The 15,146-nt window shown below is 41.6% G+C and overlaps 1 protein-coding gene across 1 annotated transcript in view; it reads right to left on the bottom strand.

The window, feature by feature from the left end:
- PSTPIP2 (proline-serine-threonine phosphatase interacting protein 2) overlaps positions 1-15,146 on the bottom strand; it is a 56,162-nt gene that overhangs the window by 22,072 nt on the left and 18,944 nt on the right. The window contains exons 3-5 of the mRNA XM_011978088.1: positions 11,905-11,939; positions 6,645-6,751; positions 1,285-1,347 (exon numbers count right to left, since the gene is read on the bottom strand). Of these exons, the coding sequence (XP_011833478.1) occupies positions 1,285-1,347; positions 6,645-6,751; positions 11,905-11,939 (205 nt within the window). The remainder of the gene's footprint in view (positions 1-1,284; positions 1,348-6,644; positions 6,752-11,904; positions 11,940-15,146) is intronic.

Below are 15,146 nucleotides of genomic sequence, written 5' to 3'. Positions count from 1 at the left end.
TTTTTTTGAGACGGAGTCTCGCTCTGTCGCCCGAGCTGGAGTGCAGTGGCCGGATCTCAGCTCACTGCAAGCTCCGCCTCCTGGATTTACACCATTCTCCTGCCTCAGCCTCCCGAGTAGCTGGGACTACAGGCGCCGGCCACCTCGCCTGGCTAGTTTTTTGTATTTTTTAGGAGAGACGGGGTTTCACCGTGTTAGCCAGGATGGTCTCGATTTCCTGACCTCGTGATCCGCCCGTCTCGGCCTCCCAAAGTGCTGGGATTACAGGCTCGAGCCACCGCGCCCGGCCGGTTTTTATAATTTTCAGATACCTTAAAACAGAAAGGGATCACTCAATAAAATAGGTAAGCAATCAAGATTCAAAATAGTAACAGGGTAAAATTGCAAATTCAACAAGATAAAGGTATTGTACACTATATATGTTTTTATATATTTGCCTAAAATATTTGAACTGACTTGCTATATTTTCTCGGGTTACCAGAAAGATAACCCCGTTGCATTTCCACTATCAGTGTCACTTTCACTCTTTCCAAGGCCTTAAAAAAACAAAAACATATACACTGTTGGTGGGAGTATAAATTAGTTCAACCATTGTGGAAAGCAGTATGGAGATTCCTCAAAGAACTAAAAGCAGAACTACCATTTGACCCAGCAATCCCATTACTCGGTATATACCCAGGGGAATAGAAAGCATTCTACCCTAAAGACACATGCACGTGAATGTTCACTGCAGCAAGATTCATAATAGCAAAGACACAGAATCAACCTAAATGCCCATCAATGACAGACTGGATAAAGAATATGTGGTACATACACACCATGTAATACTATGCAACCATAAAAAAGAATGAAATCATGTCTTTTGAGGAAACATGGATAGAACCGGATGCTATTGTCCTTAGCAAACTAATGCAGGAACAGAAAACCAAATACCACATGTTCTCACTTATAAGTGGGAGCTAAATGATAAGAACTTTAAATATAAAGAAGGAAATAACAGACACTGGGGTCTACTTGAGAGCGAGAGGGAGAGGAGGGAGAGGAGCAAAAAAGATAACTATTGGGTACTGAGCTTAATCTCTGGATGTAATAATATGTACAACAACAACAAAAAAGAAAACCCAAAGCATTTAAGGTTGTTTTCTCTAAAACACTGCACTAATAAATAATAACATTTTTGAAACGTTATTTGAGTAGGAATATGTTCATACACAGCACAGGATTTCAGAAAATGTCACCAAAGACATTTTCCAATCCCAAAAAAGACAATAAAATGTGACTCACATCCATGGTTTTCTTGAATTGTAAGCTCTTTTGTTTATGGACGGCATCCATTACAAGCTCTGTCTGTGAAGAGATCATAAGCACTATTAATAAAAACAGAAATCATTAATAAAAACAGAAATCATTATCAATAGCAGTTTATCTGGAGGGTTAAGTGTTCAACATGATTACCCACATTTCACAATCTTCAGAAAAGAGAGACCAAACATTTTGCCCAAGGTCTTATTCCTAGCTAATAATGGGGCCCATCTTTGAACTTGTACAGGCAAACACCAAAGCCTGAACTCTCAGACACCGTGGAGAGTCACTGATCAACTCAGAGCAGTCTCTTGGGTAAAATCTGGAATCAAGGAACTTTGGTTTCAAAAAGGAATTTTAAAACTTTTCTTAGAGTGCCATTTATATTTTAAAGGAGGTCTTTATTCTTTAAGTATACATCAGCACAGTTAAATTCGGTACTTGTATCACTTCTGCAGCCCATCAGTGACACATCCATGACCATCAGGGCGCCCGGTCAGTATGAAGGAAAAAAGAGTTTGTCAGACAACTAAAAGAAACTGTTCTGTTACTCTTTTATTTTTTTATTTTTTAAGACAGAGTCTTGCTCTGTCACCCAGGCTGGAGTGCAGTGGCATGATTTCATCTGACTGCAACCTCTGCCTCCTGGGTTCAAGCAATTCTCCTGCCTCAGCCTCCAGAGTAGCTCAGATTACAGGCCTGCACCACCACACCCGGCTAATTTTTGTATTTTCAGTAGAGATGGGATTTCACCATGTTGGCCAGGCTGGTCTCGAATTCCTGACCTCAGGTGATCCACCCGGCTCGGCCTCCCAAAGTGCTGGGATTACAGGCGTGAGCCATCGCACCCAGCCCTGCTACTTTTTATACCCCATCCAAGTGAGGTAAATGCCTCGCTGGGAGTAAATCTTTTATTGTGGCTGTGCTGTTAATACTTGTTATCGAAAATAATGGTGTTAATAATAAAGATGTACCTCCCAGACATAATCGTAGTAGCTTCCATTTATCAAGCACTTACATGCTAAGCAGTTTTCATGCATCACAGCTATGTGAGTACTCTCTCTCCCATTTTCCTGATGGTACTGAAGTTAATTAACATACCCCAAAGTAACACAGTCAACAAGTAACAGAATTGAAATTTGAACCCAGGAGCCCTGACCCCAGTGCCCTTGTTTCTCACTGTTACCCTAGATTATCATTATCCTTATGATAGCTCTATAAAACCAAGCTGTAAACAATGAAAAGATGCAATAATTCAAAATGAGCAAAGACACACTGTGCCAAAACAATATTGAGAATACAATTCAAATGTAGTTCCTTCCAGACACACAAAACTGAAGTTTTTGTCTGCTACTATAACACACAAACATCGTTTGAAGAATTTTGAAGATATCTGAATGCAATATTGGGAATGGTCTCACTTCAAATATGAGCTTTGTGGAGTACATGAAATTCCCTTGGAGGAGCTTCAGATGAGCCCTCAGAGAATCGAGCAGTCATCTTCCAGCCCACGTGAAAGTCAGCTGCCAGGTGCTGGCCATTCGCCTGGGAATGGCGAAGACAGCAGAGACAGAGAGAATAGACAAGGTTCCAAGAGGAGCCCAGCATGAAAAGTCACATGGCAGATCCCTGCCACTGCAGTCAGGAACCTGCAGTCCACATGCATGACTGTGTCCCTCTGCCAGGAGGAGAAGCTGGGTTTATTTATTTCATAATCTTTACCGATTTTCCCAGGCTACACAGAGCAGATCAGTTAGTAACGCTGGTCTGTTCCAAGGTCTTTTCTAGTCTAAATACACATATGGCCACTGTTACGGTTGGGAGCTGCTACTGTATTATATTTTGTGGTCCCACCTAGGCCACCTTACCTGTAAGTTCTACATAACACTTGCTTCAAACACCTCTCAGGTGGCTGCAACATTCCACCAGCAGCCAAGTCTGTTCACCTCCTATCACTCCTCTCTCTGCCTTCATGGATTCCTGGCCTTTGAAACTTGGCAGGAATCTAGAAAGCATCCCTCCACCTCCCTAACCTAACAGGCGTGGACCCTGGAGCCCAAGAGGTGAGATGCTTTGCTCAAGGTCACTCGTGAGTTAGTGTCAGAGACATCAGGTCCAGCTCTGTCTGCTACACTACCTGGATTTACGTGTCCTTACGTCCATATTCACTTATAGGGTGACTTATTTGTGGTGACCCCAGTAAGACAAAGGTGCCCTTTCAGAGCTCCTCAGTGTCTCTTCTGAGACTCAGACTTTCTGCTCAGACCAAATCCAGTGGAAATATGATTGGGTTTTATTACTGACAACACAAAGGAATGCAAAAACACAACAAACTCTGTCATAGGATGGGGAAAAGCAAGAGCGGGGAAAGGAAGAAGAGATTTGCAAGTGGCCCTATAACCCTGAGAGAAACTATTGGAATAGCTGCTTCATGGCCCATTTTTCTCTCTACTCACACTCAAGCTGTATTCTATTTTTCATTTTTATTTTTTGTTTTTTTGAGACAGAGTGTCAGTCTGTTGCCCAGGCTGGAGTACAGTGGCATGATCTCTGCCCACCCCCTACCTCAGTTTCAAGCGATTCTCCTGCCTCAGCTTCCCGAGTAGCTGGGATTACAGGCATGAGCCACCACACCTGGCTAATTTTCGTATTTTTAGTAGAGACTAAAAGGGTTTTGCCATGTTGGCCAGGCTGGTTTCAAACTTCTGACCTCAAGTGATCCGCCCACCTTGGCAAAGTGCTGGGATTACAGTCATGAGCCACCGTGCTCAGCCTTAAGCTGTATTCTAGAAACTGGAAGCATCGCCTCTGTAACCACAGAGGTTCCTTTCTTTGGAGATGGCTCTCCACACAGGCAGCACGAAACTCTCCCATGACCATCCCAATTTCAACTGAGGGGATAAAACCATGTGGGCACCAGAGGACAGAGTGTCTGATCATGTGTTGTCATTGTCATGCTACAGACAGTTATGGACTGGGGGAGAAACCTCATGACCCTCAAGTGTCAAGACCGCTGAGAATGGCTCCCACCCTGCCAACCCCCTGGGGTGAGTGTCTCACTCCTCTGTACAGCCTTTCACCCCAGTGGTTTTAGCATCAATGTCCTTCTTCCAGGAGGCCTTCCCAAGCCTCCAGATGACATTACGTGTTCCCACTGTGTGTTCAGATGGCGTCTTCCTCCTTCCCTGCATCATGTAAGGCATATCAGGCTTTACCATGATTCCTGGGTCACATCCACCTGTCTGGCCCTGCTCTCATGCTTAGTGAGAGAAGGATGACCGTGTACGTCTTGGTCACCACCTTCATAAAACATTAGCTGCGAGGGAGCACACCACGAACTTCTGGCCAGCCCTTCCAGGACCTGCACCTCCTGCGCTCTCATTTACTGAAAGAAACCAACTGATGGCTTTCCTTAAGTGGAAATGGCTTAATTTCCAAGAAGTGAAAGACCAAAGCGTGTGTCCGACCAGTGAAAAATGAGAAGTTAGCGTTGGCACATTTTCTCCAAAGTTTTATGTTTAAAAAAAAAAAAAAAAAAAACTAGCTAAATACGGAAGTGGTAAAACCCAGAGTTCATTTTGACAGAAGTAATTACAATTTTATTAATAAAATTTGGACTTCTCAAAGAAAGCTAGCTCTGAAGGCATTTTCCCACTGTAGAGAGCACACAGAATAAAGGGAACTTAGAGGGTGGCAGGGGACTGAGCACAGGTGACTTACACAATTGCTTAACATAGTTCACAGCAGAGTTCAGGTCTAGCTTAAAATAATTTGGTCTGTGTAGCTTATTAGGATGAGGAAGTTTCAGAAACCTTGCAAAATTAACAAAACTCTCCCTGAAAGGACTAGGGCTACCAAGGGCACTGAAAACATGCAAGGAAATGATTCTCCTCTCCTCTGAGGGGAAATCAAGCGTGCACAGATTCTGGTTGTCTAAGGCATTTTTGATTCTGAAAAATTATAATTCCCCTAGAGGGGTGAGCAGTCCTGGCTATGTCAGCCAAAAGGGTCTGACCATCCAATGGGTTTAATACACATGCTAGTTCTGCTCTGAAAAAGGCTTCAGAGCCTTTTTTTCAGAAGCACTCCTCAAACCTGATACATCAAGCTTGAGAGAATATGTCAAAGCACCTGACAGAGTGTTCCCATGTTCATTTCTACCCTTCCTTCCTGGTAAAAGGCACAGCACAAGTACAGGTGTGAGATGGAAGAGGCAGTAGTGTGCTAAAGGCAGCTGGTGAAACAGCAATAGGGGTAAGGCAGGCAGGTTCTCAGGATGCTGCCTCCCATAATAGAGGCCAGTGGCCGCCAGGGAAGCTAGACCTAGACTCCAACTTAGAGCCACAGGCAAAGTTGCTGAGACTGAGGTCAGGGTAGAATCAGCCTTAACAGCTGGCTATTTATCGGATATGCTCATTGTAGACAGCAAGCTCAGGCCCAGGATAAGAAAAGGTTTTCAAAGGGACCCCCAGGAAAGGTGAAAGAGGTCACCAAAAGTCACGCAGAGCTGTGCCGGGAGACCTGGGTAGACATTTTTGGGTGCCAGATAGAGGAGAGCTTGTCTCCCATGTGAGGCCCAGGTTCCAGTCTTGAAAACTAGACACAGGAAAAAATTCTATAAGGACCCTACATGGCTGCAGGATCAGCCTGAATATCCAGTTTTTCAGGAACAACATAGAAAGGAATAGAGTTGTGGCTGGTCTAGTCTAACTAACACTTTGATATAAACCTGGACTTCTTTTCTTGATCCCAAACATTTGTCAGTTTTGTTAACTTTTGTTCACCCTTGTCTTCTTCCATGTAGTTGGTTAGAGTAAATCTCATGAATGAAAAAGAGCCTATGTAAAGCTGCTTTGAAGACAAAAGGACTTGGAGTTCCCAGGCCTTCCGTTTTTCCCATTTGTACAGTAGAGTAGTTGGACTACATCATGGTCTTCAGGGGGAGCGGGACTCTTCCACTACTTCTCCCTTCCCCTATTGCCTTGTCCAGGATGAGGAGTGTGGTTTGGGAGCCCTCCAGCTGGGATGTGCTAGATTCTATTGAAGTCAGAGGGTTTCCCCTTTCCATTCATAGTCTGAATAGTGGCAGTAGACCTGAAAAGAAGAGGAATGCAAGCTGGACCCCTGAATCCTACATGAACTTTAAAAAAGGACAACTGGCCTGGGGTATAGAAATGCATATACCCATCTGGATTGAGTCCCCACGTGGGGACTCCAATAAGTAATGTCTCAGGTCATGATTGCATGATGGTAGGAGCTGAGCTGAGGAGTATAACGAGCAAACAAGCCTGTAGTTTTCTACAGGAGCAAAGGAAACACCTTAACACATATGCAAATCCAACCTTTTTCCGTTGTAGTTTTTGCTTTTCCCTGAATTCTTCCATCTTCCTGGCCTCTTCTCTTAAACTCTGTGCAAGCTGAATGTGACATTGTGCCACACTGTCTACTTCTGCAAAAAAGAATTTTAAAAAATCAAGGTCTACATATGTCTGAATTAAAATACATAAAATCATACAAAATAAATATGTATATACAAAATACTGGAGTAAGTGGTAAAATCAACATCACTTCATTTGGTCACCAACATTTATTGAACCTCTCCATACGTCCAGCATAGCCCTGGCCACCAAGGTCAGAGCTAGAAAATCTTTGGCTTTGCCTCCTACCGCTAACTGTTACTAACCTAGGGTGCCCAGGACTAGGGAGAAAAGCAGCCAAAATCCCATTTCATGAAGGTTACATCCTAGGAGACATTACCAACGCCACCACAATTTCAAACCTGATTCTTCATTCTCTGTAGATGACCTCTAAGGTTCCTTCTATCTCTAATGTCTCATAAGCCTGAACATTTATAAGAAAGGTCATATGCCAAAATGTTGGTTACCAGTAGTTATCTCTGGGTAGAAAGATTATTTGTGATTTTTCCCCTTATTTGTTAAGATCTTTTCAAGGAGCATGGCCTGCCTTTGTAATAGAAAAGAATAAATTCTTGTTCTAAGAAAACAAATCAAAGCATGGCATTAAAGCTAAAAAGACTGACAGATAAAGCTAGAAAGACTGAAAGATGGTCAGATTGATCGAAGAAAAAAATTTAAACTTGTGGGTATCAAAACAACCTTGAAGAAGGTTAAAAGATATATGACAAACTGGAAACATATTTGCAATTTTCATAACAAAGAGCAAATAGTTATATCCAAAGAGCTTCCACAAATCAAAAGAAAAATACATATTCCAGTATTTAAAAACCAGTTAAAGAACATGAAATTCAAAAAAGAGTGGCTAAATGGCCAATAAACATTTGGAAATATACCCAGCCTTAAAACTATTGAAAAAAAAAATGCAGAACTTTAAAATGCAAACCTTTCAATTGGGCAACATTTTTAAAGCACAAAAATTCTTGATATTGGCAAGCATGGAACAAAACATCATTGTTGGAAAAAAAAAAAAAAAACAGCGCAACCTTTCTGGAGGAAATTTGGCATTTTTTAGAAACAAAATTTTTTAAATGTAAAAGAATGAGGCAGATCTATATGAATTGAAATGAAAAGTTGTCTACGATATATCGTTAAGTAAAAAAGCAAACTATAGAGAGATATGTATAGTATAACAGCATAAAAACTCATTCATGTCTATATATATATGTGCATCTACAATTAAAGGAGAGAGAGTTGGCCGGGCACGGTGGCTCACACCTGTAATCCCAGCACTTTTGGGAGGCCAATGTGGGCAGATCACGAGGTCAAATGATTGAGACCATCCTGGCCAACATGGTGAAACCCCGTCTCTACTAAAAATACAAAAAATCAGCCAGGCATGGTGATGGGCGCCTGTAGTCCCAGGTACTCAGGAGGCTGATGCAGGAGAATGGCGTGAACCCGGAAGGCAGAGGTTGCAGTGAGATGAGATCGCGCCACTGCACTCCAGCCTGGTGACAGAGCGAGACTCCGTCCCCCAAAAAAAAAAGAGAGAGAGAGAGTTGTAAATGCACAGAGAAAGGTCTGGAAAGATATACACCAAACTACTAGCATGATTTTAAAATGATCGTTTTCATTTTAAAAACAATATAAAAACATATCTGGCCCCATCCCAGAAATTGCGGATCACTGCCATGGTATAATACTATTTATGTATATGAATAAATACATACATACTATACATATATGTGTTTAATTGCATTAAACTGTCTGGAGACAATCACTGAGAAGTGAAAATTCCAGTGCTTACTATCTTCTTTGCAGCTAGTTGTCTCGTTTGAATTTTTAAGATAAATATATATATTATTTTAATAAGAAAATAAAACTTATTTTTTTTAGAAAAAGAAAACAAGTAAAGGAAAGGCAAAAAAAAATTTTAGGAGACCCAGCCTATGCTGAGGTTTGACCTTGGGCCACACCATACTTGGCCTTACAGTGCATATAAGTGACGTGAACAGATACTATCTCTACCTTGAGAAATGTATTCACTGACAAGTTACAGAGGGAAGAAGACACCTTCTATGAAAACGTTAAAATGAATATTGAGCTAACATTTGCAAACGTCTAGAACTACTCAGTGAGCTACAGAAACACTTTAGGCACGCATTAAACATACTATGCTGTGTTAAAATTCTTAGCTTGGAAGGGCCAGGTATTCTGGAAAACAGAAAGCTTTAGAGGTAGGTTCTGAGTAACAGGCCTGAAGAATATTAGAACTGGATAGGACCCCTTGAAAACCACAGTGCCGGCCGGGCGCGGTGGCTCAAGCCTGTAATCCCAGCACTTTGGGAGGCCGAGACGGGCGGATCACGAGGTCGGGAGTTCAACAAGGTAGGTTCTGAGTAACAGGCCTGAAGAATATTAGAACTGGATAGGACCCCTTGAAAACCACAGTGCCGGCCGGGCGCGGTGGCTCAAGCCTGTAATCCCAGCACTTTGGGAGGCCGAGACGGGCGGATCACGAGGTCGGGAGATCGAGACCATCCTGGCTAACACGGTGAAACCCCGTCTCTACTAAAAAAATACAAAAAACTAGCCGGGCGAGGTGGCGGGCGCCTGTAGTCCCAGCTACTCGGGAGGCTGAGGCAGGAGAATGGCGTGAACCCGGGAGGCGGAGCTTGCAGTGAGCTGAGATCCGGCCACTGCACTCCAGCCTGGGCCACAGAGCGAGACTCCGTCTCAAAAAAAAAAAAAAAAAAAAAAAGAAAACCACAGTGCCAGGGTCTCACCCTGGATCGCCCAACTTCTGCTTGTCATCACATTAGAATAATAGGAACTAAATAAAAATCTGTTGACTGAATTCCAAGTTGCAGTTATAACCAAAGGCCACCAAGTGGAAATGAGAACTGAGAAATTAAGAAAGGATGCTGAGGACACTATGACTTACGTCTTCCATTTCCCCTCCAGACTCATACCAATAAATAATAATTTCTCATACCAAGAAAAGTAAAGACGACCAACACAGGAAGTAAATGACTCCTTAGCCTCAAAAAGATGAAGGGAAATAGAACTTCACCCCAACAGAGATGAACTCTGACAATTGTGACATTGGTGTTTCCAAAGACTTTCTATTTCCTTTCTAAATTAGCCTTTACCACTCTCTAGAAGTATGATAAAATTAGAATGCCCCATTCCAAACAAGAAAATAAAGCCAAACATGAGGGAACTTCCCACTGGGTTCTCCTCTTAAGACGCTGAAGGAGAGGCTGAAGAAGGGATTTTTTTTTTTTTAAACAGTCTCACTCTGTCGCCCATGCTGGGGTGCAGTGGCAAGATCTCTGCTCACTACAACCTCTGCCTCCCAGGTTCAAGTGATTCTCGTGCCTCAGCCTCTGGAGTAGCTGGGACTACAGGCACATGCCAACATGCCTGGCTAACTTTTGTATTTTTAGTAGAGTTGGGGTTTTGTCATGTTGGCCAGGCTAGTCTTGAACTCCTGACCTCAGGTGATCTGCCGGCCTTGACCTCCCAAAGCGCTAAGATTACAGGTGTGAGCCACCGCACTGGGCCAAAAGAGATCATTTTTAGGACATAGCATCCTGACCCTGGGAAGAAAACAAAAAATAAATAAGAATTCTTAAGGAAACAACAGGATGTGGTTCTAAAAACACAGATCTCAATGGCTGAGTACAGTGTCTCACACCTGTAATCTCAGCACTTTGGGAGGCCAAGGCGGGAGGATCACTTGAGCCCAGGAGTTCAAGACCAGTTTGGGCAACACAGTGAGACCCCATCTCTATGAAAAGTAAAAAATTAGCCAGACATAATGGTGCATGCCTGTGGTCCCAGCTACTCATGAGGCTGAGGCTGGAGGATCGCTTAACCCTGGGAGTGTGAGGCTGCAGTGAGCTGTGACTGTGCAGCACTCCAGCCTGGATGATAGAGTGATGCCCTGACTTTAAAAAAATAAAAATAAACAGATCTCAAACTTCCTTAGGCAATCAGCCTGTAAGATCATGAATTCAGCTGCAAATATTTTGAATTTAAGGTGCCTTTGAAACACCCAAGAAGAAATATTAAGTAGGCAACAGGATGTAAGTTCTGGTCCTTAGAGAGTTCGGGACTGAAAATATAGAACTGTACATTCTTTATGAAAAGATGATAGCTGGTGTCAGGGATGAGGATGTTTATCTAGGCAGACTGAGAAGAGAAGGGCTAGGACCAAGTTCTGAGGACCTGCAATATAGAAAGGGATAGAGAAGTAGCCAGAGAAGCAGGAAAAATCCAAGGGGGTCAGAGGGATGCTGGTTTCCAGAAGAAAGAAATGCACAACAGTGCTGAATGCTGTTGAAGAGTCAAGCTAGAAGAGGCCCAAAATTGTCCCCTAAACTTAGTGACCCAAAGGTTGCTGGTGTCCTTGGAGAGGGCAGTTCCAGGTGAGTGGTGGGGTCACAGGCAGATTAGAGTAAGAGGTGAGGGAATAGTGACAATACTTCCTTCGATGCTTACTGTAGTTCACTTTATTCCGGATACAAATGTCTGGTGATCTGGGAGAAATGGCAAGACACGCGCAACACAGTCCCAAAGTCTGAAGCCCTGCAGAGATGGCTCTGGGAGAAGGAAGCCAGACTGAGCATAAGAACATACCAGGGGTTAGGTTGCTAGACAGTCTGGCAGGTGTGGGTGTGGAGGAGCACTTGGATGACAGTGTCTCCGTCTTAGAACCAAGAAGTATAGACAATTCTCTGAGGCAACCATTCTCCCAGCATGGTCCCTGGACCAGTGGCCTCAGCAATACTTGGGAACACGAGAGACACGCAGACTCCCAGGCCCCACTCCAGACTTCCTGAATCAGAAACCCTGGGGATGGGTCTCAGGAATCCGTGTCAATAACAAGCCCTCCAGGTGATTCTGATGCTAATGCAAGTGTGAGAAGCACGCCTCTGAGTAAGGCAAACACACATCAAGATGTGCAGGTGTGCAGGTTCTCCAGTTCATTTCAAGCCTGCAGCGCTTTGTCTCACCTTAGGAGTTGCTCTAATTTTTTTTGACCCACTATGAAACTGCTGTTCAAATTAGAACACACCTTTGACAACAGACACAGGGTTTGTCAAGGGCGGTGAATATATATTTTTTAAAAAGGGGTTGTCAAGGGCAGTGAATATATATTTTTTTAAAAATCACTTACGCTGTTTGAAGACTTCAAGGGCCCGCTTCAGGGTGCTAAAAAGACAAGTACATATATAATTTCAGTTCTGGAAATTCTCTGCACAATCTTATTATAATGCCTTTGCATGCTTCTCTCTGCCTATATCTTAACTTAGGACCTACAGACCAATTTTTGCCCATGAGCTAGAGAGACAGCAAAAGACCGAGACTTCTTAAGTCCAGTTTCCTCAATCCCAGGCACAAGAAATTCTTCAACTGTTCACTTGGGGAGAGCAATATGCCAAAACTCTTTGTGTTTCATTGTCTCCGATGATAGTATAGGAGTTATGACCCTTTCTCATAAGAATACCAGTGATTCTTTAAAGTATGACAAGGAGGCTGAGGCAGGAAAATCACTTGAACCCGTGAGGTGGAGGTTGCAGTGAGCCAAGACCGCACCACTGCACTCCAGCCTGGGCAACACAGCAAGACTCCATCTCAAAATAAATAAATAAATAAATAAATAAATAGTACAGCAATTCAAAATATGAATACAAGGCAACAAAGGAAGGGTTCAAACCTAGTCCTGATTGCCTCCTTTTTCATTAATTTACATTCATTTAATCAATCATCATATATTTATTGACCATAAACCAGGGGCCAGGCATTGTGTCAGATGTTAGTAAATCAATTGTACAAGACAGACCTCATCCCAGACCTCAGAGTCTAATGGAGGAGACAGACATTCAACAAATTGTATCCATTTTTTTATTGCTGCATGACAAACTTAGCAGCATAAAACAACACATATTTATTATCTCACAGTTCTGTGGATTGCCAGTCTGAATATGGTTTAGCTGGATCCTGTGCTTAGAGTATCACAGGCAGCAATCAAGGTATTGGCCAGGCTGCATTCTCATCTGGTGGCTTGACAGGGGAAGAATCTGCTTACTCAAGGTTAATATTTTACTTACCCTCAGCAATAAAATACCTAAGAATGTTTTAACTCTGATTATCCTTCCTAACAAGTTATAAGCTTTTAATGTCCAATATTTTGGCTCCATCTTGTTTTTTAAATCACCCAAGTTGACATTAATACCGTTTATTTATAAACTGTTTAGATTTATCCATATGTGCCATATTCTTTGCTCACTATTCCTTCTTGCACTCCAGACCTTTTGTCCCAGATTCTTTTCCTTCTTCCTGAAGTATATTTTTTAGAAATTCCTTTATTGAAGATCTGCTCATAGTTAACTCTAATTTTTTGTTGGATAACATCTTTATTTTTCCTTCTTTCTTGAAAAATAATTTATCCAAGAAAAATAATTTTTCCAGGTTGATCGTTATTTCCTCTCAGTACTTTAAAGACATAATTCTGCAGTCTCTCGCTTCATCATTGCTGTTGAAAAATCAGCTGTTGCTCTAATAAATGTTCCTTAGTAGGTAATCATTCTTTCTGAATGCCTTTAGGACTTTTTCTTTAACTTGGATCTTACTCAGTTTGACTGTTCTTGTGTACTTGTGAATTTCCTTTTAATTTATCATTCTTGGGATTTATTTTGCTTCCTGAATCTGAAGATTCATGGCTCCTATCAATTATAGAAAATTGTTAAGCTCTGTTGCTTTAGAAGTTTTTTCTCATTGTTTCTGTTCTCTCTTCTGGAACTCTAGTTAGGTTTGCATTGAACTTCTCATCCTATTCTCCACGTCTCTTAATTTTTCTTTACTTTTAACCTCTGATTTTTTTCTGTGATTAATTCCAGATAATTTCTTTTCTTTTTTGAAATGTATTTACTTACTTGACAAATAAAAATTGTATGTGTTTATCATGTACAAAATGATGTTTTGAAATATGTACATTGTAGAATGGTTCAATAGAGCTAAGTTACATATGTATTACCTCATGTACTTACACTTTTTGTGGTGAGAACACTTAAAATCTACTCTCTTAGTGGTTTTCAAGAATATAATACATTGTTATTATTATAGTCATTGTGTTGTACAATAGATCTCCTGAACTTATTCCTCCTAATTGAAATTTTGTATCCTTTGATCAACATTTCCCCAAACCTTGTCCCCAGTCTCTCCTGATTTTTTCATTTCTAATTTTTGAATTCCCTCTTCAATTATAGTTAATGTGTTACTTAACGCATCTCATATACTGAATTTTTATTTTAAGTATTTTCTATTTTATTTATATAAGTTCTATCTGAATCCCTTTCAAAATTTCTTGGATACCTCTGAAAGTCACCCTACTCATGCTCTTAATTCACTCGTTTATTTTCTTTAAACATACTATATATACTTGTTTTTTAGATCTGTTAGTTCTAGTATCTACAATCTTTGCATGTCTAATTCTGCTATTTATTGCTTCTGTTGACACCCAGGACCACTCTAAACTAAATTTTTAGCTTAGGATTCTTCAGACCACTCTGATGAAATTTGGTAATTTGGAGCTCCAAATCTGCAAGATAACTGGCTTGTAATTACAGATTCTCAGGAGATACAACCTCTTCCATCATTCATAATCAAGGCTTAGAGAGGTATCTTTCCTTGTTATCTTTTTTTTTTTCTGCAACAGAGTCTCACTCGGTCACACAGGCACCCAGCCTCTGCCTCCTGGGTTCGAGCAATTCTCCTGCCTCAGTCTCCTAAGTAGCTGGGATTACAGATGCCCACCAGAACACCCAGCTAATTTTTGTATTTTTAGGAGAGACAGGGTTTTACCATGTTGACCAGGCTGGTATTAAACTTCTGACCTCAAGTGATCTGCCCTCCTCGGCCTCCCAAAGTGCTGGGATTACAGGCATGACTTGATATCTTTTATTGAGATTTTTTTCTCTAGTTTAGCCTTTCATTAAGACATTATTTCTCTTCTGGTTTCTAGGCTTTCTCTGGGATTTAGGAGATGAAGAACAGCTTGAATCCAGAGAGCTAAGTGAGCACTGAAAGACATCTCTGATTCATCTTTGGCCTGGAAGGATTTTCCTTACTTTCTTGACAACATAGTCATATATTTATCTTAAGTCATTAAAATATATTTTAAACTAGCATTTTAAGTGTTTTATGATGGGAGGGCTTTCCCAATATCTAGTCTACTATGTTGTGGATATGGAAGACCGTGATTCATTTTTCATACCTTCTCTCAATCTCCCCCATCCTCTCCCTTATAATCAACTTCCTTTTGCCCATTATTGCAGTTCTCCCCCAACCTACACTTCCTTAAGTGAACCCCCTCGGAGGTGCCTTGGCCCGGATAATTTTCTTGCTCACTGCTACTCT

This window comes from Mandrillus leucophaeus, unplaced genomic scaffold (genome assembly GCF_000951045.1).
Source record: "Mandrillus leucophaeus isolate KB7577 unplaced genomic scaffold, Mleu.le_1.0 Scaffold189, whole genome shotgun sequence".
NCBI lineage: Eukaryota > Metazoa > Chordata > Mammalia > Primates > Cercopithecidae > Mandrillus > Mandrillus leucophaeus.
The sequence above is the reverse complement of the archived record's forward strand: the minus strand, read 5'-3'. Positions and strand labels throughout refer to the sequence as shown.